General features: G+C 43.3%; 1 protein-coding gene across 1 annotated transcript; it reads left to right on the top strand.

Moving 5' to 3' along the window:
- The first annotated feature begins 134 nt into the window (after positions 1-134).
- LOC132590187 (cytochrome P450 2K6-like) lies at positions 135-24,931 on the top strand. The gene is made up of 9 exons (XM_060263180.1): positions 135-342; positions 7,809-7,971; positions 8,644-8,793; positions 11,548-11,708; positions 16,861-17,034; positions 17,687-17,834; positions 20,503-20,687; positions 23,139-23,280; positions 24,744-24,931. Exons 1-9 carry the CDS (start codon positions 160-162, stop codon positions 24,929-24,931), a joined length of 1,494 nt encoding a protein of 497 aa, XP_060119163.1. The 5' UTR covers positions 135-159.
- Positions 24,932-27,881: the final 2,950 nt, after the last annotated feature.

Here is a 27,881-nt window from a genome sequence, read left to right as displayed (position 1 = left end):
TGGGAGGGAGGGCAGATTTTATGGTGCAGTTTCTTTCTCATTGGTTCACTAGAGTTGTCACACAAGGGAGAGCAAATATTTACGCTGCTGCTTTCGGATAGCAGATTAAACTGTGTGTTATCGCTATTGTCAGAATCGCTTTAGCCAATTTCTACGAGCATGGATTTAATGGATTCTGTTTCCTCGTTGTTCCTGTTTGTCCTTACAATAGTATTGGTTTTCAAAATGAGCAGTTTCTGGAAGACTAGTGGCCGAAATCTTCCCCCAGGACCAAGGCCGTGGCCACTCATTGGAAATCTAAACCTCGTGGATTTGAAGAGGCCTTACAGAACCATGCACAAGGTAAACTTTCTTTTTGTTCTTTCCATGCCACTCATGGGATTTGTGTGTTATCTTGAATTTCTTATTGGCCACCAGCACTCCCAGTTGTTCCCTCCCAAGTAAAGGCAGCAACATATGAAAAGAAAACATGCAAAGCGTACTTGAATTGCTTTGGTTTCTTTTATTTCGTAAAATTGCTGCGTTTGTATGCCCGTTGCTACTTGATGAGTGCCAGGAGAAGAGAGCAGAGGGGTTGGCGGGATCTGTGACCTAGTAATTGCTCTGATCCTTTCTCGCATTTATGTTCCTTGAATTATCTAAAGGGAAGCAGGAAGACAGATTGGGAAAGAATGACCAGACACACAGATGACTGTCAGCTAGTAATAATTGTGTAGTTCAGCGGTCCCCAACCTTTTTGGCACCAGGGACCAGTATTGTGGAAGACAATTTTTTCTGGGGAGGGGGGGGGAATGGTTTCAGGATGATACATTTGTGCACTTTATTTCTATTCGTTTGGTGTGGTGGTTAAGTGTGTGGACTCTTGTCTGGGGGAACCAGGTTTGATTCCCCACTCCTCCACTTGCAGCTGCTGGAATGGCCTTGGGTCAGCCAGAGCTCTCTTATCTGGGAGAACCGGGTTTGATTCCCCACTCCTCCACTTGCAGCTGCTGGAATGGCCTTGGGTCAGCCAGAGCTCTCTTATCTGGGAGAACCGGGTTTGATTCCCCACTCCTCCACTTGCAGCTGCTGGAATGGCCTTGGGTCAGCCATAGCTCTCTTATCTGGGAGAACCGGGTTTGATTTCCCACTCCTCCACTTGCAGCTGCTGGAATGGCCTTGGGTCAGCCAGAGCTCTCTTATCTGGGAGAACCGGGTTTGATTCCCCACTCCTCCACTTGCACCTGCTGGAATGGCCTTGGGTCAGCCAGAGCTCTCTTATCTGGGAGAACTGGGTTTGATTCCCCACTCCTCCACTTGCAGCTGCTGGAATGGCCTTGGGTCAGCCATAGCTCTCTTATCTGGGAGAACCGGGTTTGATTCCCCACTCCTCCCCTTGCAGCTGCTGGAATGGCCTTGGGTCAGCCATAGCTCTCGCAGAGCTGTCCTTGAAAAGGCAGCTTTTGGGGAGAGCTCTCTCAGCCCCACCCACCTCACAGGGTGTCTGTTGTGGGGGGAGAAGATAAAGGAGATTGTGAGGCACTCTGAGTTTCGTTGTGGAGAGCAGGATATAAATCCAATGTATTACAGCTACTACTACTACAACATTGTAATATATAATTAAATAATTATACAACTCACACCCTGGTTTCTAACAGGCCACAGACTGGTACCGGTCCATGGCCTGGGGTTGGGGACCCGTGATATAACTGATCAGTAGTTTGATTTTGTCAGACCCTAAACAGGGCTAGCCCTGGTGATTATTTTGATAGGAGATGAACATGAAAGTCCAGAGTTGCTATGTAGAGGCAAATAGCCAACCACCTTCGTTCATCTCTTGCTTTGAGAACCCTACAGGGTTGCTGTAAATTGGCTCTGAGCTGGCAGCACTTTCCACCACTGCCAGCTGATCATTGGGGAGTATGTGAAATGATAAAAAGGAATAGGGGAGTTCAGAAGACATGTCAGGATTCAGGCCTCCCCTCTTTACATTACACCCTGTGTTTTGCCATTGTCTTCAATGGCCCATAGGGTATAATGGAGCCGAATATTCAGTAATAGCCGACTATCTCCCGAATCAGATCCAGGCACTGATATTCAGAGATATTCAGCCTCATGAACCCCCAGTAAAGATTCCACATGAGCCTCCCAGATGCCCTGATCAAAACCATGTGGGGTACTGTGTATTTTAAGAACTGTCACCTCCCCAGATCTCCAGGAATTTCCCAACCACAGCTTGGTAACACTACCAAGAAACCTTGTCGTGTTTATGTATCTTTGGATTTATATTCTACCTTCAGGGCTTTTTTTGTAGCAGGAACTTATTTGCATATTAGTCCATGCCCCATGATGTAACCAATCCTCCAAGAGCTTACAGTAGGCCCTGTACTATGAGTCCTGTAAGCTCTTGGAGGATTGGCTACATCAAGGATGCGTGGCCTAATATGCAAAGGAGTTCCTGCTACAAATAAAAGCCCTGCCAACCTTCTCTGCAAGGGGGCTCAGAATGAGTCACAGCAATGAAGTAACAGCAATAAATATAATTAATAATGGATTGAAATTTTAAAACAACACAGCGTACAGCTGTCTCTAGCGTCCATCGATGTCCTCCACTGCTGCAGGCATAACAACTAACATTAGAGCCCATGCAACAGATGCCAAGATGGTTCTTGAGGACGGTTCATCCAGGCTTTTTGAGCAGAGGAGGCATCAGGTGACTCACCAAAGCCCAGACAGAACAGCTCTGCCTTGGAGGCCCAGTGAAATTGCACTATATCCTGCACAACCCTGATCTTGAGAGGGGGCGAGTTCCATCAGGCTAGGGCCAGGACAAAAAATGCCCTGGCCCTGCTTGAGGCTAAGTGGACATCTTTCGAGCAGGGGACTACCAGCTGATGTCACTGTCAGTAATTGAATCTATCTTAACACAGTTTGACAGCTCTATTATGACAGCAGGTGATCTAGCTGGCATGCTAGGTCACAGTGACCTTATCTGCAGGCCGGTTTGAGCCGGCTGAAGACAGGTGGAAAGGACCTGCTGAGTCAGCATGACTGTGGACTGCCAGGATTGGCTGACAGAACTATATATGGACTGTGCTTGCAATGCACAGGTCTCTCTTCGAGAGTACACTTGCTGGCGGAGCACTTTGGTCCTGTGATTAATGTATTTGACTGCACTAGTGAGCACGAGTTGTATATACTGTAAATACACTGTTTTAGCACTAGCTGCAGGTGTCTGGCTCACTTCTTTACTGGGGCTCACCGTTGAGCACATCACACCGCTCTCTCTGCTAACACCCGCACCGACAGTCACTTAGCACAGTGCAAAGCTCTTTGGTGCACATAAGGGAAGTCCAATTCTTGTAACCTTTAATGGCATAACAATAGCTTACAGAAAGGAATGAGCATACTATTTGCCCATATGTCATGATAAAACAATATAGATACACCGAATTGTAATGCCAATTGATTAAAACATTTTTGTTATTTCAGTAACATATGGAAACAATCAATTCTTGCATTATTAATTACTTCTTTTTATCTATCCATATATTACTTTTCTAACCCCTCCTCCCCCCATTACTTGACCCCCGCCGGTGTTGAATACTTAAAATACTAATATTTAAAGGTACCCTTAACTAATAAAACAAAAATTTCTATTTTTCTGTCTTTTAAGACTTAATCATTATCAAAAATTGTCCAATGTCTTTTTATTTTCCACTCTTTTTCTATATAACTTCTAAACTTCTTCCACTCCAACTTAAAAGTTTCTAGATCATAGTCTTTTAAAATTCTTGTCAATTTGTCCATTTCACTCCATGTTATAATTTTTATAATACAATTCCATTTCTCTGGTATTCTTTCTTGCTTCCACAACTGCGCATACAATGTCCTAGCAGCTGAGGGCAAGTACCAAATTAAAGTTCTATCTTCTTTTGGGAATTTTTCCATATATAATCCCAACAGAAAAGTCTCTGCAACTTTCTTGATTTCATATCCCAAGATCCTAGATATTTCTTGTTGAATCATCTGCCAATACTTTTTTGCTCTTTCAGAAGTCCACCACATATGGTAAAAAGAACCTGCATGTTTTTTACACTTCCAACATCTATCTGGCATCTTATTGTTCATCTTTGCCAACTTTTAGGAGTTATATACCATCTATACATCATTTTAAATACTTTAATACTATGACATGTTAAAAGCTTTATAGAATTTTTCCAAAGATATTCCCAAGTTTCCATCTGTATTTCTTTATTTACATTAATTGCCCACTTAATCATTTGAGATTTCACTACTTCATCTTCTGTAGACCATTTCAAAAGCAGTTTATATAGTTTTGAAATTAATTTTTTATTATCTCCAAGCAGAACTATTTCCATTTCTGTTTGTTCTTTTCTTATTCCTTCAGTTTTAATGTCTTTTTCGACCAAACTCTTTATTTGTTGCATTTGAAACCAGTCATATTTATAGTTCAACTCTTTCAGAGTTTTCAGTTCTATTTTACCGCCTTGTATTTTTAATAGCTGATTATATAACAACCACTTTTCTTCACCCACTTCAGCTGTTATTTTTATCACTTCTGCTGGCACTATCCATAACGGTTTTCTCTCATCACCATATTCCTTATATTTCATCCACATATTCAACAAATTATTTCTTATATAATGGTAAGAGAAAAAACCATCCATCTTTTTTTCCCCATAGTACATATAAGCATGCCAGCCAAATTTATTTCCATGACATTCCAACGCCAAAAGTTTTCTGTTTAGTAGCATCACCCATTCTTTTATCCACACTAAGCAGACTGCTTCATGATATAGTTTTAAATCTGATAATTGGAATCCTCCTCTCTCTTTTGCATCTGTTAAAATTTTCATTTTGATCCTTGGTTTCTTCCCAGCCCACACAAATTTTGAGATCTTCCTCTGCCATCTGTTAAACTGTTTGCTGTCCTTCACGATCAGAATAGTTTGAAATAAATACATTATTCTTGGCAAAATGTTCATTTTAATTGCAGCTATTCTTCCCAGCATTGACAAATTAAGTTTATTCCATTTTATCATGTCTTCATCCATTTTACGCCATAGTTTCTCATAATTATTTTTAAACAAATAAATATTCTTCATTGTTATCTCCTCACCCAAATATTTCAACTTCGAGGTAACTTCACAACCTGTTAACTTCTGTAACTCCTTTTGTTTACTTACTTGCATATTCTTACATAACATTTTTTATTATTCTTTATTTATATAAAATCCCACCAGTTCTCCATATTCTTGTATTTTAGCTAATAGCAAGGGTGTTACTTGAGTTGGATTTTCATTTATAAACATTATATCATCTGCAAATGCTCTATATTTATAAGTAAATCCTTTTATTTTCAATCCTTCTATTTCTTCATCTTTTTGAATTTGCATCAGCAAAATTTCAAATGCCATTATAAACAACAGTGGAGAGAGTGGACACCCTTGTCTTGTACCTGTACTAATTATCATATCTTCTGTTAGGTCTGCATTTATACATAGCCTTGCACGTTGTTCAGTATATATTGCTTTTATCATCCTTATAAAGTCTTCTCCCAACTCCATTTTCTACATAACTGCAAACATAAAGTCCCAGTTTAGATTATCAAATGCTTTCTCTGCATCCGCAAAGAATAATGCTACTTCCTTTTCTGGATGTCTTTTGTAATATTCTACAATATTTACAACAGTCCTAATATTGTCTCTTATCTGTCTCTTGGAGAGAAACCCTGCTTGATCTTCCTTTATAAAGTTTATCAACTATTGCTTAAGTCATTCTGCCAGTATTTTTGTGAATATTTTATAGTCATTATTCAATAATGAAATCAGTCTATAAATTTTAACATTCGTGACATCTCTATTTTCTTTTGGAATTAACGAAATCACTGCTTCCTTCCATGTATTTGGTATTTTACCTTTTAATCTTATCATGTTCATCAATTTTTGGAGCTTTGGTATCTATTCCTCTTTAAATGTTTTAAAAAATTTAGCTGTGTATCCATCTGGCCCAGGAGCTTTTCCAATTTTCATTGCATTGATCGCTGCTTCAATCTCTATTCTTTCAATTGTTGCATTCAAAACCTTTTTCATATTTTCTGTTAAGGGTGCTATTTTAATATTTTATAAATATAGTTCCATCTTTTCTTTCTTTATTTTAACACCCATAAATAGTTTAGCATAATATTTAAATCTCTTTTTATTGCTTCTTGATCCACCATCTCTGTTCCATCAACCACAATCTTACTAATAATTTTACTTTCTCTCTCTTTTTTTCAATTGCCAGGCCAGGTACTTTCCAGGTTTATTTGCTCCTTCAAAAAACTTTTGCTGTAATTTCTTCAAATTCCATTCTAATTCTTTATTTAACAAATGTCTCATTTGTGTTTATAATATTGTAATCTCCCTCATAATTTTCTTTTCCCCTGGCCTTTTCCTTAATTCACCTTCTTTCTTCTTTATTTCATTTTGAATGTCAAACATCTGTTTATCTTTTGCCCTCTTATCTTTGTTGCTCAATGTCATCAATATTCCTCTCATTACTGCCTTATAGGCATCCCACACCATCTGGATTTCAATATCTTTGTCATTTATTTGGAAGATAACTTTGGTCTCATTTTTTAGAGATGTCACTATTTCTTTATTCTGTAGTAAATCTTCATTTAATCTCCATCTTCTTGATTTTTTCAACAGATTTGTAATCCATATTATTGGGTTATGATCAGCTCCTATTTTAGGCACAATCTCAATTTTCTTTGTTATAAAGCCCAATTGATAATTAATAATAATAGGGATAAAAAGGGCAATAATCTTAATCTTGAGTATCACAGACAAAAAAAAAGAATGAAATTTTACAGTAAAAGGGCTTAACAGGGGACATGATTAAACATTTTAAAAAGAAACCCTTTAATGGGATAAAACATAGACAGGATCCAAAATGGGTGAAACTGAGTAAAAAATTACACTGGCTGAAAAGGAAGTCCAAGACAACACCACAGAAGAACTAATCATGGAGACCCAGTTTGGTGTAGTGGTTAAGTGTGCGGATTCTTATCTGGGAGAACCGGGTTTGATTCCCCACTCCTCCACTTGCACCTGCTAGCATGGCCTTGGGTCATCCATAGCTCTGACACAGGTTAAAAATGATTGCCCATAACTGAAATTATGATAGCCCCTATGCAATAGAATGGCCACACACGCAGCCACCAGCCCCATCAATCTGGGTGATACACCAGGAAGCAAATACTGTACATAAGAGAAGTGATGTAAATGGCCACAAGAGGCAGGCTTTTCTCTGTGGTAAAAAAGATAAAGATAGTCCCCTGTGCAAGCACCAGTTGTTTCCGACTCCGGAATGACATTGCTTTCACAACATTTTCACGGCAGACTTTTCATGGGGTGGTTTGCCATTGCCTTCCCCAGCCATCTACACTTCCCCCAAGCAAGCTGGGGACTCATTTTACCGACCTCAGAAGGATGGAAGGCTGAGTCAACCTCGAGCCGACTACCTGAACCAACTTCTGCTGGGATCGAACTCAGGTTGTGAGCAGAGCTTAGGACTGCAGTACTGCAGCTTCACCACTCTGCTCCACGGGGTTCTATGTGGTACCCTCACAGTTATGGAAATATCTCTCTCTTGCATCTACCTGGCCCCCTTTTTGTCAAATGTCTGGTGCCAGTTTTAAACATTTCTGCTCAACCAGGCATTTTGTGTATAAATGGATACTCAGCTGGTGTTTTCGAGTACGCTGGCCACTATCATGAAGACCTGAACTGTCTTTTTCTCTTTGTAAAATTACACGTCAGTTATCCAAGCAGTATGGTCCTGTCTTCAGCATACAAATGGGACTCGAGACGGTTGTCGTCGTGTCGGGCTATGAGACTGTAAGGGAGGCCTTGGTGAATCAAGCAGATGCCTTTGCGGGGAGGCCCGTGTTCCCAAAATCTGAAATTATGCCAGGAAACTATGGTGAGTTCATTTCTTTGGAATGATAGGCACTCTTGCTTACTTGGGTATTGCCATTTGAAATTATCCTAGGAGACTAGAACTAGGCTGGCTTAATCTACAGTTTGAGAGTAGTGTACTGATTTTTCCACCCTTGTGTATAAATTTGCAGGAATTAGAACGTGATAATGTTTATCTGTATGGAAAATATTTTCTTGTTGATTTCTGCAGGCCAAATAACTGATAAAGGAGCAGACTAAATCAAATATTTTTCACAAGTGTTTTCCAATGTGGAGTCATAAACCCTAAGTTATGACCGCACAACCGCACCTCCAGGCGAGCGAGACCTGTTTGAGTTGACTGGATCTCTAGCCAGCCCAATCAGGCCTCACTCACCTGGGGCTCTCCTTTCTTACATCAGATTGCTTTTGGCTGGAGTGGGGGGGCAGCATATGCTAATGAGTTATGTAGTGAGCTTCACCACCTATTTTTCTACAAAACAGCCCCTGGTTGGATCCACCCTATTGTGCAGCCCATCCTTCACTGTGGGTGCACAAAGGAGCATTCCATGTACATCTGTAAACAGAGGACACGATGCATGTCTTGCAGGACCTTCTATGCACCTTCTGGGTTTTGGGAATACAAGCTCATAAGGGTTCTACCAGTTCTTGAAACCAGTCCTTTGCTTCCACTCAGGAGTTGTTCTTTCTCATGGTGAGAACTGGAAGGTGATGCGGCGGTTTATGATAACCACGTTTCGTGACTACGGAATGGGCAAGAGGAGCACAGAGGACAAGATTGTGGAAGAATGCCATTTCCTAATCCAGAAATTTGAATCCTACAAAGGTGGGTTGTCTTCTGTGCTCTAAGAACATATCTACAGGCCACGGGGTAAATTGATCTTTGTAATCATTCACTGCCCTGTCTTTGCCCCAAGGAACAGTAGTTTGAGGACGTTTGTTCCTTCCTTATTGACGTCTAAAACTACAGTTTCCAGAATTCCCTGATGAAACACAATTATCATTAAGGCTGTAGTGTATAGGGGCTATGGCTCAATGGAAAAGCCTCTGCCTTGCATCCAGAAGATCTCAGGTTCAAACCCTGATCTCCAGTTGAGAGGCAGTTTTCTGTAGTGGTTAAGTGCGTGGACTCTTATCTGGGAGAACTGGGTTTGATTCCCCACTCCTCCACTTCCACCTGCTGGAATGGCCTTGGGTCAGCCATAGCTCTTGCAGAGTTGTCCTTGAAAGGGCAGCTTCTGGGAGAACCCTCTCAGTCTCACCCGCCTCACTGTTGGTCTTCCGCGTTTAGTGAGAGAGGTTCCTGAAGACGCAAAGGAATCCAGTCTTGTACACAGCTGCGATTAGACTAGCTATATACACTTATTTACAACTATAATACAGACTAGCAAAATACTCCGCGCACAATTCACCACCCAACCTCCAACGAGTAGCAGAGTGCTACTGTACATTTATACATGTCCTCTAGGTAGGTGACCAACCAGGTTTAGGGCTGAGTCATGGTCACATTACTCTGGTTGATGCAATCTGGCTGTCTTCCAGATGCCCCTGTAAGCCAGATCATCTAATGTCAATTAGATTAGATGATCTAGCTGACAGGGGCATCTGGAAGGCAATTAGATCCTTTGTTGTCAGCAGTGGTCTGTCACCTGCACATACAGTGACACTCACAGAGTGTCTGTTGTGGGGGAAGAAGATAAAGGAGATTGTAAGCCGCTCTGAGTCTCTGAGATTCAAAGGATAGGGTGGGATATAAATCCAATATATTATTATTATTATTATTATTACTATTACTATTATTATTATTATTATTATTATTATTATTATTATTATTATTATTATTATTATTACTATTATTATTATTATTATTATTATTAGCTTTTCTTAGTCAGTTACGACAAAGTTGGAGTCCAGGGGCAGCTTTAAGAGCAACAATGTTTTATTCAAGGTAAAAACTTTTGTGTGCGTGAACTTTTCTTCAAAGAGAGAGAAAGAAAGCAGGGAGAGGGGAGATTTTTCTGACAAGCACAGTTTGCATTGACATCACCCCACTCTGCTGTTTACTTGGAGACCTCATCACGCACATGTTAAAAAAAAAAAAAAGACAGCACAGGGATAGAGATGTGTTGGACCCCAGCGACAGAGAGCACTTATGTTGGCAAGGAAGGAAAGGATGAATGCATTTCCTTCAAATGTTTTTTTTTTAATGGCAGATTCCTTCAGATCCCATCAAGTGAGAGAGTCTGTCCCTGTGGGGTGAACAGCCCAGATTCCATCCAACATATATTGCTGGACTGTCAGTTATATTCTAACCACCAGAGGGAACTGTTTGTAAATCTTTCTCTCCTTCCCTGTAACCTAGTAAATAGGATTGCCGCCTCCTGAAAGACAATGGAATAGAAATCATAAGGGCTGTTAGTAAATTTCTGGAAAAGTCCATTAAAATCTATGCAGGGCATGTTTCACTATAAATTTTATTAGATTATTGTTCTTAATCTCAGACGGTATATCTTGTCTGTCCTCATTTCGTGTTATGCCTGAGTATGCCAATAAAAGGTATGATGATACTAATGATGTGTTGGGATAAGACAACGCCTGCAGATTTATACCCTGCCCTTCTCTCTGAAGCAGCTTACAATCTCCTATATCTTCTCCCCCCACAATAGACACCCTCTGAGGTGGGTGAGGCTGGAGAGGGCTCTCCCAGAAGCTGCCCTTTCAAGGACAACTCCTGCTAGAGCTATGGCTGACCCAAGGCTATTCCAGCAGCTGCAAGTAGAGGAGGGGGGAACCAAACCCGGTTCTCCCAGATAAGATTCTGACACTTAACCACTACACCAAACTGGCTCTCAGGAGAAAGGGGAATTAAAAGGCAATTATTTTGGCTTATTCTGAAAAGGTTTTTTTTAACATTAGATTTCTCTGTGTTTATCTGGGGTTTTATTTTCTTTCAAAAAGATCTTGATTAGGAATTACAACACTTGGATTGGATTCCATTGTTTGATGACTGAAAGTAGGGGCTAAGTATTTAAAAATACATGTATGATTCCATATGTTCCAGTTCAACACATCTCCCTCTCTTCCCTCTCACCTTGCTGCCTGCTTTTCTTCCCTCACACCTTGCTTTTTTAACTGCTTCATTATCGTCACTCGCACTGAGTGGATTTTGACCAGTCTGACATTAACATTTCAAGTGACATCGATGTCAGATCTGGCACTCATAACAAATGATTTCGATACCTCTGGGCTAGACCATGAGATGGTGACAAAGGTGTTCTCTCCCAGGGGTTTTTTTTAAATTAAATGAAGTGTCTTAAAAGTATTCAGAATGAAGATGTGAATTGATGGATATGCCGCCGGCTACTTGGTGGGAAAGAGGGTTTTAACAAGTCAAACGCTTGCCCAAAACATGGAAGACCTGAAAAACCAAGTTAGCATCAAACCTATCAAGGTGTGTTAGGAGAAGAAGAAGGACTGCATGAAGCAGACTGGGCCCTACTATCAAAACAATGTCTCCTTAATATCAGAGCAGCGGTGAGGCTCTTCCCAAAGTAAATACAGGCTTCTTCTTTTTGTACAGGAAAACCATTTGAGGCCACTATAATCATGAATGCCGCTGTTGCCAACGTTATAGTGTTCATATTACTGGGCAAGCGATATGAATACGAAGATCCCACTTTAGTACGACTACTGAACATGGTCAATGAAAATACGCGGCTTAATGCATCTCTCAGCGCCATGGTAATCTATCCGTTCAAAACTGGTTAAAGAGCTGTTTGGTATTTTGCTACATATTTTGGTACAGGCAGGGCTTATGTGGGTCTGTCCACGAGAGCTTCTTAAATCATAAGGCTCCGTGGGGGCTTTGGCTATTGACTGGGGGGCAGAGAAATGGAGGGGTTGACATTGCATTCAGGGCTTTTTTGTAGCAGGAACTCCTTTGCATATTAGGCCACACCCCTCTTATGTAGCCAATCCACGAATTGTTTTCGGGGCTGTTATTACAGGGACTGCTGTAAGCTCCAAGAGGACTGGCCACATCAGGGGTGCGTGGCCTAATATGCAAAGGAGCTCCTGCTACAAAAAAAGCCTTGAGTGCATTGACGCTGTGACCCTCAATACCTGACGATAAGTCACGTCTACTGGATCAGTTGGAATTATGATAACTCTTTTAGTCGCCATCTTATATCTATCAGATTGTGATTTTCAAGTTTGATAGTTTTATATTTGCTACATGTATTTTATTACTGTGACCATGTTGTCTGGAGCCCATTCGTGGGAAGGGTCTGCTAAAAGTCAAATAAATCAAATCAAGTCGTTTCTGTCACAAACCCACACCACTCTGTTATTCAGTTTTACCATAGAATGTCTGCTGAATCCTAGAGCAGAGAGATGTCACTTCCTAATGCCAGAAATGGCATTGTGCCATTGAGACAATGGCCATTTTTGCACTATTTCTTCAGACAGTCTGCTGAGCAGTGGCGAGCGTTAGAGGTTGCCTCTCACCCAACATAACCTCTTACAGACTTAGAAGTTTATTAATTATTGTGAAATGGAGCACCTTAGCATAAATCAAAATAAATCTAAAATACTGCTGTTTGGAGAACGTAGGTAGACAGGGCATCCTTGGAGGCTGGAAGGAATGGAGCTTGAAGAAGTTCATTCATATAAATATCTGGGCTTCTTTTGTGATGGTCTAATGACATGGACAAGTCATCTGAAACACGGATGTCAAACTCATCTGTTATGAGGGCCGGATCTAACATAAATGAGACCTTGTTGGTCTGGGGCATGCGTGTTCCTATTTTAGATTAGGTAGCAGAAATATAAACTTTATAAAGGACATAAACACAATTAAAGATTTTTTTTACAAAAAAACCAATATAAACCATGTTTAAATTATTACCACTCATTTGTCTGAAAGGTGCTTTCTTTGTATTTCTCCCATGGAATCCAGGGAACTGGTCCAAGGAAGTTCTGGCTCTTTCCTTCCTTCCCCAAGGGTTCAGGAGGGGGAGGGGAAGATCCACCGTTGTGGATCTTCTAACAAAAATCTGTAATCTTTCATTGAAATCTGCCTCCGTTCCTGAGGACTGGAAGGTAGCAAATGTCACCCCCATCTTTAAAAAGGGTTCCAGAGGAGATCCGGGAAATTACAGGCCAGTCAGTCTGACTTCAATACCGGGAAAGTTGGTAGAAACCATTATCAAGGACAGAATGAGTAGGCACATTGATGAACACGGGTTATTGAGGAAGACTCAGCATGGGTTCTGCAAGGGAAGATCTTGCCTCACTAACCTGTTACATTTCTTTGAGGGGGTGAACAAACATGTGGACAAAGGAGACCCGATAGATGTTGTTTACCTTGACTTCCAGAAAGTTTTTGATAAAGTTCCTCATCAAAGGCTCCTTAGAAAGCTTGAGAGTCATGGAGTAAAAGGACAGGTCCTCTTGTGGATCAAAAACTGGCTGAGTAATAGGAAGCAGAGAGTGAGTATAAATGGGCAGTCTTCGCAGTGGAGGACGGTAAGCAGTGGGGTGCCGCAGGGCTCGGTACTGGGTCCCATCCTCTTTAACTTGTTCATAAATGATTTAGAGTTGGGAGTGAGCAGTGAAGTGGCCAAATTTGCGGATGACACTAAATTGTTCAGGGTGGTGAGAACCAGAGAGGATTGTGAGGAACTCCAAAGGGATCTGTTGAGGCTGGGTGAGTGGGCGTCAACGTGGCAGATGCGGTTCAATGTGGCCAAGTGCAAAGTAATGCACATTGGGGCCAAGAATCCCAGCTACAAATACAAGTTGATGGGGTGTGAACTGGCAGAGACAGACCAAGAGAGAGATCTTGGGGTCATGGTAGATAATTCACTGAAAATGTCAAGACAGTGTGCGTTTGCAATAAAAAAGGCCAACGCCATGCTGGGAATTATTAGGAAGGGAATTGAAAACAAATCAGCCAGTATCATAATGCCTCTGTATAAATCGATGGTGCGGTCTCATTTGGAGTACTGTGTGCAGTTCTGGTCGCCGCACCTCAAAAAGGATATTATAGCATTGGAGAAAGTTCAGAAAAGGGCAACTAAAATGATTAAAGGGCTGGAACACCTTCCCTATGAAGAAAGGTTGAAACGCTTAGGGCTCTTTAGCTTGGAGAAACGTCGACTGAGGGGTGACATGATAGAAGTTTACAAGATAATGCATGGGATGGAGAAAGTAGAGAAAGAAGTACTTTTCTCCCTTTCTCACAATACAAGAACTCGTGGGCATTCGATGAAATTGCTGAGCAGACAGGTTAAAACGGATAAAAGGAAGTACTTCTTCAGCCAAAGGGTGATTAACATGTGGAATTCACTGCCACAGGAGGTGGTGGCGTCCACAAGCATAGCCACCTTCAAGAAGGGGTTAGATAAAAATATGGAGCAGAGGTCCATCAGTGGCTATTAGCCACAGTGTGTGTGTGTATGTATATATATATATATATATTTGGCCGCTGTGTGACACAGAATGTTGGACTGGATGGGCCATTGGCCTGATCTAACATGGCTTCTCTTATGTTCTTATGTTCTTACGTTCTCAGCCAATAGAAGAAAGAGAGGCTTGGTTCAGTAGCTCTGCTGTGAGATTGAGAAAGCCTGGCAAAGTAAGCTCTGCCTCCTCCCCTTCTTTCCCAAGGGAGGAGCCTCAGCTAATGGAGAAAATGGAGGTTTTGTTCTGTAGCTCCTGTATGAATGAACAAGTCTAGCTCCTGTGTGATTGAGCCAGCCTTGCAAGGCAAGCTGTGATGCAGAAGGAAGCGAGAGAGAGGGAGAAGGAAGCAGATGACAGCCAGTTGCTCGGGGGCCTTATAGGAGCCCTCTGGGGGTTTGATCTGGCCCATGGGCTGCCCATTTGACACCTCTGATCTAGATTTCTAATACACTCAGTCGCAGCTGGTGAGAGTTCAAAGCACTCTGTCACATCTCACTGGAAAGCACGATGTTCACATTCCTGCGGCAGATGGAAAATAGTTTGGTGGGCTGCAGCACGATCGCATTGGCTCCTGTGCGATTCAGCAAACCTTGCAAAGCGAGCTGTGATGCAGAAGGAAGCAAGAGAGAGGGAGAAGGAAGCAGATGACAGCCAGTTGCTTGGGGGCCTCATAGGAGCCCTCCGGTTCCTGATTTGGCCCCTGGCCTACATGATTGACACCCCTCATCTGAAACATATCATGAGTAGCTTTCAACTTCTGTCCATATCCTTGAAGGAATTTCACTTTACAGAAGGAACACAGTCTTTCCCAGCATTGTTCAAATTATTCAGTTCCCAGATCCTACAGGCACCATGAAGGCAGCATGTAATAACTAAAGATCTTGAGAGGTTGCAAACTAGCTTCTTCTAACATCTTGAGAACTCCCAATTTTCTCTCCCATTTAGTAGCTAGATTAGAAATTGGACCGTGCTCCTTACAATAAATCACATGGAAATAGGCCATCGAGAAAAAAAAAAATATTCCTATTGGAATCCCCAAGTCGACTAATACATCTAATGAGGCAAGATATATTTTTTTTTATCGTCAAGTGCTGATGACTTCTTTGACAGACTGTGTGAACTGGGATTTTCATTAGATGAAAATCACTGCAATCAATATTTGGCAAATTTATTGTTATGTACTAAGTTAATCAAATGCACAAGCTTGAAGCTAGACGGTGACCAATTTCCCAGTAGCCTTTTGCTGCTATCAAGCTTCTCTTCTCTGCGGGGTTTCCATCAGATTTCACACTATCTGGTTTTTAGAGGTTTCTGTTTGCCGTGCGAAAAAGGCGAAGGTAGTTGCAGCCCCGAGGAGAGATAGTGTGAATCCAAAGGAAGCCCCGCTGAGAAGGAGCGTGAGAGCAGCATAAGGCTAGTGGGGAATCAGTCTTAGGGAGGGGGTGCTGAGAGAGTTCTGAGAGAGCTGTGACTGACCTGAGGTCACCGAGCTGGTTCCATGTGGAGAAGTGAGGAATCAAATCCACTTCTTCACACTAGAGTTTGCAGTTCTTAACCACTCCACACTGGCTCTCTGCTTTGCTTTTTTGAGTCAGCAGCTTCAAGCCCTTTTCTGTACAGTCTAGTCTCCCCTGCACCCACTAGCTGAGGATACACAACTTAGTCGGGGGGCAGGGGTAGAATTCTAGCAGGAGCTCCTTTGCATATTAGGCCACACACCCCTGATGTAGCCAATCCTCCAAGAGCTTACAAAGCTTTCTTTTTGTAAGCTGTTGGAGGACTGGCTACATCAGGAGTGTGTGGCCTAATATGCAAAGGAGCTCCTGCTAGAATTTTACCCCCTGATTGGGAGGAACAGATGAGAGTTGCTGAATGTTGATGAGTTGGGCTGGATCACAGGCACGGCTGGTGCATGGGAGTAAGCAACCTAGGACATCCCTGAGCCTCCAATGGCGTTTTCAGGTTTCGGCGTTTTTCGGCAAACTCTCAGCGCTGAAGGGTTGGAGGGATTCCCTGCGCTGAGAAACAACGACACTTTCAGACTTCAGTGTTCCCCTCGGAGAATGCCAAAGCCTGAAAGTGCCGCTCGTTATTTCTCGGCGCTGCGGGTGAGAAGGATTCCCCCGCCCCTCAGCGCCGAGGAACAATGAGGCTTCGGTAACTGACATGATGATGTCACGTCTGGGTGACATCATTACACCATGCGCAAACTTTTTTTCCCCATGGGAGGGGGTGGGCATGCATTGAGGTCCACAGAACACATAATGGGACCCTTTGGGGGTCTATTCTCTGAGCAAAAAGAAGCAAATCGAATAAATAAATCGAATAAAATAAAATAAATAAAACAAAGGTATTTTAATTAGAAGTGTTTTGAAGTCTGCCTCGGGGCTTTCTTAATATTTTCTCTTTTCATATATTCTTCTTTTAGATTGCCAGCATGTTTCCTGCCCTGGGTTTTCTTTTTGAGAATCACAGGGCATTCCTTAAGAACATCAAAAGTTTTCACGCCTTCATACAGGCCACCTCTGCAGAACATCTAAAAAAACTGGATGCGAATGACCAGAGAAGCTTTCTCGATGCTTTTCTAATCCAACAGCAAGAGGTAAACATGCCAATAACCACAAGTGAACTTCTCTTACCCATTAATTTAAAGTCTTTTTCAGTGGTGGAATTCTAGCAGGAGCTCCTTTGCATATTAGGCCACACGCCCCTGATGTAGCCAATCTTCTAAGAGCTTCGAAAAAAGAGCTTTGTCAGCGCTTGGAGGATTGGCTACATCAGGGGTGTGTGGCCTAATATGCAAAGGAGCTCCTGCTAGAATTCCTCCCCTGGTCTCTTTACATGTGAATTCCAGGCCAGCCTAAACTAGCTGCAAGCCTGCTCAATGATCAGGATCACTGAAGCTCTGCAGCCATTTTGAGTAGTCCTTTTTGTCTCCGTAGGGGAAGCAAAGGGCACCACTCAAGTTGCTAGCAGCCATTCTGGTTTTTCGGGCCACTTCCGGTTTTACCAGAAATGGCCCGAAAAACCTCATTTTGTGGTGGGATTTCCCCTGCTGGCCAGTTGGCCTGCCGCGGGAAAGCCCTCCCCAAATCGGGGGATCCCCATTGGAACTGGAGGGTTGGGATCCCTAATCAGGGCTTTTCATCCCCATCAATGTTGTAAAATCCTCAGGGCCCTCTTGGTTTTTATTTTGCTATGTATCCTATTTATTTCGTTTAAAACATTTCTTTCTTCTTTTTTTTACATTTTAGGAGAAGAACAGGAACCAGAGTAATGGATTCTTCAATAATGAAAACCTAAAGTGTGTTGTGAATGAGTTATTTGGTGCTGGCATGGAGACCACTTCGACCACCTTGCGTTGGGGTCTGTTGCTGATGATGAAGTACCCTGAAATTCAGAGTATGTCCTTTCCATTGGTTGGTTTCCATTATTCTAGGAAATCTGGATTCCAGTTACACTTGGTGGTGAAAATGTAAAGAACTCTCGGGTTGCCATTGGATGCTACCTGCGTAAGGGAGAAGAGGAAACACCAGTGAGTAGGGTTGGCAGGTCAATGTTGGAAAATACCTCGAGACTTGGGGAGTGGAGCTGGGAGAGGGGAGGGTTTGGGGAGGGGAGGGGCCTCAGCATGGTCCAATGCCAGAGACTCCACCCTTCAAAGCAGCCATTTTCTCCGGGGGAGCTGATCTCTGCCAGCTGAAGAGCAATTGTAGAAGTGGAAGATCTCCAGGCTCCATCTGGGGACTGGCGAAGCTGCTTTCTGTGCTGTGGTGCTGCTCAGAGGAAATAAAGAGGGCATCCCCACATAGGTAAAGGATGGAAGACTCTCGCTGCGCTGTTTTCATATGTGATATACCATGTTCTGAGTTCTTTAATCTTTCATCACAGCATTGTGGTGTAACGTTCAGAGTGTCGGCAGCAATTAACTTTGAGTCTTAGTGACTCAGTGGTGGACCGATGAAGGGCATGGTGAAGGGATAAAAGTGTCATGGTTTAAGAAAGTATAATTAATGCCCAGTCCAAAGCACACATGGATTTCCTCAGTAGAAGAGGGATGCAGGCATCCTTTTGTGCGTACAGAGTTTCACCCTTTACATAGAGGTGGATGTGAGAATTCCACCGAAGATGGTATTCTCAAGAAATCACCGCATTGTGGGAGATGCATGGATGGCAACAGCACTTTATAGACATTAATAGCATCAGTTACCCAGCTGGTGAGAAGTCCAGCCTTATCAGGATTGCTTTCCTAACAATCCGAAAGGTATACAAAGCTATGGTGTTATAATCATTTTATTTCCAGATCCATAACCAGATAATCTGTGGAAGGAAACTGACCCTACTCCAACAGGTGGCCACTCTGCTAACCTTGCATCCGATACCCCCAAGAGAAATGTCTTCTCCTGAATGTCTTGGCCACCTCAGTGTTGCCAAATTTAAAACTTCTGGGCAGGCTCTAAATAGTTCTGAGAGCCAGTTTGGTATAGTGGTTAAGTGTGCGAATTCTTATCTGGGAGAACCGGGTTTGATTCCCCCTTCCTCCACTTAATAATAATAATATATTTTATTTATATCCCGCCCTCCCCGCCAAAGCAAGCTCAGGGCTGTTCACAACATATGGAAATTATAGTTTACAATATAAAAACATTTCAGTACAATATATAATTTGCTAATTAAAACCATTATAATTAAAACCATCAAATTTACAATTAAAACTAACATTTGCAGTGCTATATTCTAGATGTTCTCCTCAGTAGTTTATGATGGCTGGATATAGTAGACTAAATCCACATTAAGCGAAGGCCATTTGGAAAAGGGTAGTCTTGCAGGCCCTACGGAATTGATCAAGACTCCGGAGGGCCCGCACTTCATCCGGTAGTTGGTTCCACCAGTGTGGAGCTGCAATCGAAAAGGCCCTTTCACGTGTACTCTTCAGTTTGGCCTCCTTACAGCTGCTGGAATGGCCTTGGGTCAGCCATAGCTCTTGCCAGAGTTGTCCTTGAAAGGGCAGCTACTCTGAGAGCCCTCTCAGCCCCACCCACCTCACGGAGTGTCTGTTGTGGGGAGAGAAGATATAGGAGATTGTGAGCCACTTTGAGACTCTGATTCAGAGAGAAGGGTGGGGAATAAATCTGTAGTCTTCTTCTTCTTCTTCTTCTTCTTCTTCTTCTTCTTCTTCTTCTTCTTCTTCTTCTCTGTCCTGCTCCATTCACCATTCCATTCACTCTTCCATTAAACCATAGCATGACAATTGTTAAAATCAATGGTCGTTATGATAGTCATAATTGGGTGGATCCTACCCTTATCCGACCACTCCACTGACCAAAGTTTATTTATGTATTTATTTATTAAACATTTAAACCCCACCTTTCATTTTTGGTTCAGATCCAAGGACTTTTTTCCAATATCTGGAACTTTCCTTCAACTTAAATGGTTGTTGCATTAAAGGAAGATCCACTTAAGTTGGATAGCTTCTTAGACTGGGGAAGTAGTTGTATCCACTTTGGATGATAGTTGGGTCCCCCCCAATATTTGTAGGGAATAATCTCAAATTTATTTTATTGACAATTTGTTTATTAAAAGATTAAACATCCTTCAGTTTTTCACTCGTTGAGGGACTGCGTTTGAAACCTTGAAGTTGATTTGGTCACGTGTGATATGTCCTATTAAAACACTTCTGACTTACGGTGACTCTACAAATTAATTATTCTCTCCAAAAAAACCCCGTATCATTGACAGCCTTGCTCAGGTCTTGCAAACTGGAGGCCATGGCTTCCTTTATTGAGTCAATCCATCTCATGTTGGGTCTTCCTCTTTTCCTCAGTTTGGTCATTTTAGGTTCTACCGAGAATTCAGGCTTGATTTGATCTAGAACCCAGGGTAGTTGTTTTTTTGTGTGTGTGTGGTCCAGGGTATCCATAAAACTCTTCTCCAACACCACAATTCACATAAATCAATTCTTCTCCTGCCAGCCTTCCAACTGGCCAAATTTCATAATCCATCCATAGTAACGTGAAATGCCATAACAAGGATATCGTAATAAGGATTAAGCGATGTTTCATTTTCTCAGATAAGGTCCAAGAAGAAATTGCAAAGGTGATCGGGTCTGCTCCACCTCAGATTGAACATCGGTCAAAACTGCCCTATACAGATGCCGTAATCCATGAAGTCCAGAGGTTTGCTAACATCCTCCCTATAGCCCTCCCACACGCTACTGCTGTGGACGTCACTCTGAAAGGCTATTTTATTCCAAAGGTGATCAGTCTTACTTATTTTTATTTAATTAATTATTTTATTTAAGTAATTTATATTCTGCCCGTTCCCAAAAATGGGCTCAGGGCAGATAACAATGTTCTAAAAACAGTATAAAACCACAGTTAAAAATGAAATCAGTGTGAACAATATAGTTGGATGGTGGCTCAGTCTGGCACATGTTATATATACTGAGAGTCTAAAACAGTGAGTAAATTGAAATTCATATTACAGAAGAGGTGGTACTTTAGCATAGGGCCCTCCAATGGAATAGGACGTCTGCTGCCTCAACCAAAGGCCCAGAGAAATAGCTCTGTTTTACAGGCCCTCTGAAAAGGTAACAATTCAGTGAGGGCCCAGATTTCCAGAGGGAGATGATTCCACTCGGCTGGGGTCAAGGCTGAAAAGGCCCTGACCCTGGTTGAGACAAGCTCTTGTGGATCAAAAACTGGCTAATTAATAGGAAGCAGAGAGTGAGTATAAATGGGCAGTCTTCACAGTGGAGGACGGTAAGCAGTGGGGTGCCACAGGGCTCAATACTGGGTCCCATGCTCTTTAACTTGTTCATTAATGATCTAGAGTTGGGAGTAAGCAGTGAAGTGGCCAAGTTTGCAGATGACACTAAATTGTTCAGGGTGGTTAGAACCAGAGAGGATTGTGAGGCACTCCAAAGGGATCTGTTGAGGCTGGGTGAGTGGGCATCAATGTGGCAGATGAGGTGGCCAAGTACAAAGTAATGCATATTGGGGCCAAGAATCCCAGCTACAAACACAAGTTGATGGGGTGTGAACTGGCAGAGACTGACCAAGGGAGAGATCTTAGGGTCATGGTAGATAACTCACTGAAAATGTCAAGACAGTGTGCGTTTGCAATAAAAAACGCCAATGCCATGCTGGGAATTATTAGGAAGGGAACTGAAAACAAACCAGCCAGTATCATAATGCCCCTGTATAAATCGATGGTGCGGTCTCATTTGGAGTACTGTGTGCAGTTCTGGTCGCCGCACCTCAAAAAGGATATTATAGCATTGGAGAAAGTCCAGAAAAGGGCAACTAGAATGATTAAAGGGTTGGAACACTTTCCCTATGAAGAAAGGTTAAAACGCTTAGGGCTCTTTAGCTTGGAGAAACGTTGATTGTGGGGTGACATGATAGAGGTTGACAAGATTATGCATGGGATGGAGAAAGTAGAGAAAGAAGTATTTTTCTTCCTTTCTCACAATACAAGAACTCGTGGGCATTCAATGAAATTGCTGAGCAGTCAGGTTGAAATGGATAAAAGGAAGTATTTCTTCACCCAAAGGGTGATTAACATGTGGAATTCACTGCCACAGGAGGTGGTGGCGACTACAAGCATAGCCAGCTTTAAGAGGGGATTGGATAAAAATATGGAGCAGAGGTCCATCAGTGGTTATTAACCACAGTATATAAATATATGTGTGTGTGTGTGTGTGTGTATACACACACATATATTGGCCACTGTGTGACCCAGAGTGTTGGACTGGATGGGCCATTGGCCTGATCCAACATGGCTTCTCTTATGGTCTTAAGCTGGACATCCTTCGGGCCAGAGATGGTCAGTAGATGTTGTGTGCCAGATCGTAGTGATCTTTGGGGAACATTAACCTGAGAGTCTTAGCTCAGTTGATATTTGTCCATACTTTACAAAGAGTGTTCTTCAGATGCAGAGGAACTTGAGAGCCAGTCAGTTAAACTACATGCAATCCCCATTCATTTCAATGGGAGAGATCAGAACACACAGCTGGTCCATCCATGAGGCACATGCCCAGGGTACCAGAGTTGGAGGGGCATCACAACGAGCCCTGTTACCGGCATCAAGATCTGTCACAGCAGCCACAATGGGCAACCTACTCCTTGTCTTTACATTCCATTGCGCAGTTGGAACTCAGAATGGCTGCCAGGTCCCAATGGCGCACTGAAGGGGGTGGAGAAATGATGTAACATGCCTACATCACCCAAAAGTGTTGAAGGCATGTTAGGGTTGTTGGATGACAACACTCTGGTTTTGGGGCAAAACCCTATGGTCAAATTAGCTACAAGTCATAGAGTTTTGGCCAAAACTAGAGTGTCATTGCCTGACATCCTTGAAGTGCTACATCATTTCTGGGTTACACAGGCACATCATGGTTATTTCTAACTTCTCAGAGGAAAGAGGGGGTAACCAGGAGGGAGAGGAGCACCTGAAAGTAGGAGACCTCTCCCTGGTTTGGGAGTTCTGGAAACCCTAGAGCTCAGGCTGGCCAGGGAATTAGAGTGCTTTTCTAGAGCTGATTTTGCCTTAGAATCCACAAGTGTTGAGAGGTATGGCACCATCATTCTTAGCAGTGTGAGCGGGGCAATTTCCCCATAAGTGCATGCAGAAGAGGGAGGTGGCCCTTTCTCCTTGATGGACCATCTTTATTTCTTTCAATAATTCAGCTCTATCACTTTGCAGGGAAGGCAAGTCATTCCATTACTGTACTCTGTGCTGTATGATGAAGCTCAGTGGGAAAAACCCTTGAAATTCTATCCGGAGCACTTCCTTGATTCCGAAGGAAAGTTCAGAAAGAGGGAAGCCTTCATGCCTTTCTCTGCAGGTGACTCATTTTATATATATATATATATATATATATATATATATATATATCACTGTGGGCTTAATGAATAGATCAGGTATCCAAGTCCATTGATTTGGAAGAACGTCTTCCCAGGTAGCCATTTCTCACTTTTTCTTTCAAGATTAGCATTATGCATTAGTACTAGAACAACGTCAGAGACCAGTGAAACCTTTAAGACCAACAATGTTTTATCCAAAGCATGAGCTTTTGAATGCATGTGCACTTCCTCAGAAACAGCATGTGTGCACACGAAAGGCCACTGCTTGAATAAAACTTTGTTGGTCTTAAAGGTGCCACCGGGCTCTAACTTTTTTCTGCTGCTTCAGACCCACACGGCTGCCCATCTAGATCTATGCCTTAGTCCTGTTAATCATCGGGTGCGATCAGACGGGGATTCAGCTGCAGCGGCCTCTTGGCTTTGAAGAAGCCACCCCAGATTGAAGCGTGTCGTGGTGATCAGATGAAACCCATGACAGGCACGGGCTGCGCACACATTGAGAGGAGCACTCACACAGCTCCTGCACATGCAGGATGCGTGCATGGCATGCCCGGGCTGTTCAAATGACTGGAAACATGCCACAGAGGTGCAGCAAGGAGTTTCCTACTGGGAAGTTCTCGGTGGCTGTTAATTCCGTTCCCAGCCCATCCTATGATAAGGTAAAGATGGCTGGGCTGCAGAAGGTAGATGTACACGATTGCGCACATTAAATTCAGGGGAAGGGGTGGCTATGGTGAGCCAGAAAGCCCATTTGATCACACTCACTATCAGGGCTTTTTTTTTTTTTTGTAGCAGGAACTCCTTTGCAGTTTGGTGTAGTGATTAAGTGTGCGGACTCTTATCTGGGAGAACCGAGTTTGATTCCCCACTCCTCCACTTGCAGCTGCTGGAATGGCCTTGAGTCAGCACGAGCTCTCTTATCTGGGAGAACCGGGTTTGATTCCCCACTCCTCCACTTGCAGTTGCTGGAATGGCCTTGGGTCAGCCACAGCTCTCTTATCTGGGAGAACCGGGTTCGATTCCCCACTCTTCCACTTGCACCTGCTGGAATGGCCTTGGGTCAGCCAGAGCTCTCTTATCTGGGAGAACCGGGTTTGATTCCCCACTCCTCCACTTGCAGCTGCTGGAATGGCCTTGGGTCAGCCAGAGCTCTCTTATCTGGGAGAACCGGGTTTGATTCTTCTTCATATTAGGCCATGCCCCCTGCTGTAGCCAATCCTCCAAGAGTTTACAGGGCTCTTAGTACAGGGCCTATTGTAAGCTCCAGGAGGATTGGCTACATCATGGGGTTTGGTCTAATATGCAAAGGAGTTCCTGCTACGAATAAGCCCTGCTCACTATATTGTTCACTTCAGTCTGCCTTCATATTTACCTCTTTGCACATTATGGGGAATTATAAAGGATTAAATAAGCAGGTTTTCCTGCCTCGTCTATATTATCACAGGTCGGCGAGTTTGTGCTGGAGAGATCCTGGCCAGAATGGAGCTCTTCCTCTTCTTTGTGAGTCTCCTGCAGAGATTCACCTTCCAGCCAGCCCCTGGGACGTCAGAAGAAGATCTGGACCTGACTCCAGCAATCGGGTTCATATTGTCCCCGATGACCTACAATTTATGTGCTTTGCCACGTTCTTAAACTAAGCTCTGCTTAGCTTCCTTGTGCGCACCGCCCTCTTCCCTGTGCTTTCTTGCCTGGCCATTTCAGACTCAATGCAAATGTACTGTGCTTTGCCACAAACCGTAGCGCAAAGGTGCCAAACTCTTTTGTTTTGAAGGCTGGCTCTGGTATAAATGTCACTTTGTCAGGCTGGACTATTTGTGCCTTAAAATGTAACGCAAGGGACTTGACATATTAACTTTACAAATATGATTTCCGATGCTAAATGGCAGTAGCAGGTGTGATAAGATTAGGCGTGATATGCAGAGGGGTAGTAGGCATGGAGATGTCGGCCCTGGTTATGAGACAGGAAACCTAGGTCTCCATTTGGTACAGGAGGATTCCGTCCAGAAAGATGCAAATAATAAATGGAAATAAGCCTGAACAAGCGAGAATGACACACAAAAGCACAAACCCTACCACAAATTTTGTTAATGTAAGGTGCCACTGGACTTTTACTTTTTCTACTGCTATTAGAAACCACAACATTAAAAAAAAACAACAACAACAGCAGGGGAACGCTTTAACCTTCCAGGACATTTAGTTGCTGTCCTAAGAGTAGCAGTTCTCTTACAAAGAAATTTCAAAGGGAAATTAGGGAGACTGCTGAACTGCAACTGATAATGAAGCTCAAGACAATGCATCCTCCTGGACTGAATTGAGACCTAGGTTTCTTCTCCAATTACCAATGCCTGCTATTGTCATGTTGCATCTGAAATCACTTCACTCTCCAAGGTGTAAGGACAGATGCTCATGTTCTAGCTGTATTTGAAGAAGCGAGCAGTGACTCATGAAGGCTCAGGCACTGCCATGGAACTCCCTCCCTCCCCCACTCTCTCGTATTCTCTCTGGCTCTTTCCATCCCTCCCTCCCTCTCTCTGAAGAAGTGTGCAGGCATGATATGCAGAGGGGTAGTAGGCATGGAGATGTCGGCACTGGTTATGAGACAGTGCTGAATAAAACGCTGGTTTTCTTGAAAGTGCCGTGAGACTCTCTGTCTTTGGATCTTTCCTTCCCCTACCTTCCCAGAGGAGGAGCACGACGCAGAAAGAGGGAAGGAGTTGGCTTTTTTCTTCCCTCCCTCTCCCCCCTTTTTTTTCCAAAGCAGAAAATAGGAACAACTGGGCAAAAGTCAGTTCCAATGCTGGAAACAGGAAGGAGGAACAGGAAGTAGGAAGCAGCTAGGGTTGCCAAGTCCAATTTAAGAAATATCTGGGGACTTTGGGGGTGGAGCCAGGAGACATTAGCGGTGGAGCCAAGATCAAGGCTGGGACAAGCATCATTGAACTCCAAAGGGAGTTCTGGCCATCACATTTAAAGGGACGGCACACCTTTTCAATGCCTTCCTTCCATAGGAAATAATGAAGGATAGGGGCACATTCTTTTGGAGCTCATAGAATTGGACCCCCTAGTCGAATCTTTTTGAAAATTGGGGAGTATTTTGGGGAGATGCACTAGATGCTAAACTGAAAATTTGGTGCCTCTACTTCAAAAAATAGCCCCCCCCCAGAGCCCCAGATACCCACGGATCAATTCTCCATTATTTTCTATGGGAATAAATCTTCCTAGGGAATAATAGAGTTCCCAGCAGACATTTCCCTCCCCCCCCCCGCTTTCTGATGACCCTGAAGCGGGGGGAGGGCCTCTAAACCGGGGGATCCCCTGCCCCCACCTGGGGATTGGCAACCCAAGAAGCAGCAGAGGACCAATTGCTCTTGTAAGGGACCAGATGCGGCCTACAGGCCATATGTTTGACACTCCTGCCTTAGTGCTTCCTGTCCTGGTCTGTGAAACCCCTACAAGGTATTTCAGAGACATAACTTAGTTCAAAATTTGGACCGCACTTCTTGACTCATTTGTGCCTGCTAATTTCTTGAATTCACACATTACAGATGTCTTTAAATTATTGGAGCAACCACATTTGGCTAGAGTAGCGATCTATTTTCAAGTAAGATCAATCAAACGGTACCAGCTGTGTACACAAAACAAATATGTTTCGTTAGAGCTACGTTTGGGATATCAGATTCACCTCGCAAATCCATAAGGCTACCGGGTTTGCTGACCCGTTCCACTTACTTTGGAACGTGTTTGAACAACTATACTGCCTTAAGTCTGAGGAACAGAGCTCTGTGGTGCAGAGTGGTAATCTGCAGTCCTGCAGTCCAAGCTCTGCTCATGAGCTTGGGACCCCCAAAGCGGGAGAACCCCCACTCCACCCAGGAGCTTGGCAGTCCTGATTTGGGGTGTTTACCTCACTTTTATAGTGCGGAACAGTCCCTTCTTCAGAGGAAGGGTCTGACTGCCAGCAACACAGAACATCCTTTTTCCAACTGGGAGGTTCTGGAGCTCTGCTCCTGTGAGTTCTTGCCCAGAATGAGGCCTGATTTGGGGTAATATTAAGGACGAGTATTTACCTCACTTTTATAGTGCTGAGCAGCCCTTCCTTCAGGAGGAGGGGTCTGACTGCCCACAATATAGAGTATCTTTTTCCAACTGGAAGGTTCCGGAGCTCCGTGCCTGTGAGCTCCTTACCAGAACGAGGCCTGATTTGGGGTAATATTAAGGATGAGTGTTTACCACACTTTTATAGTGCCGAACAGCCCCTCTTTCAGGAGGAGGGGTCTGGGGTCTGATTGGTAGCAACACAGAACATCCCTTTCCAACTGGGAGGTTCTGGAGCTCTGCTCCTGTGAGCTCCTGCTCAAAATGAGGCTTTGATTTTGGGTAATATTAAGGACGACTGTTTACCTTACTTTTATAGTGTTGAACAGCCCCTCCTTCTGGAGGAGGGGTCTGACTGCCAGCAATATAGAGTATCCTTTCCCAACTGGAAGGTTCCGGAGCTCCGTGCCTGTGAGCTCCTTACCAGAACGAGGCCTGATTTGGGGTAATATTAAGGATGAGTGTTTACCACACTTTTATAGTGCTG

This window comes from Heteronotia binoei, chromosome 1 (genome assembly GCF_032191835.1).
Source record: "Heteronotia binoei isolate CCM8104 ecotype False Entrance Well chromosome 1, APGP_CSIRO_Hbin_v1, whole genome shotgun sequence".
Taxonomy (NCBI): Eukaryota; Metazoa; Chordata; class Lepidosauria; order Squamata; family Gekkonidae; genus Heteronotia; species Heteronotia binoei.
The sequence above is the reverse complement of the archived record's forward strand: the minus strand, read 5'-3'. Positions and strand labels throughout refer to the sequence as shown.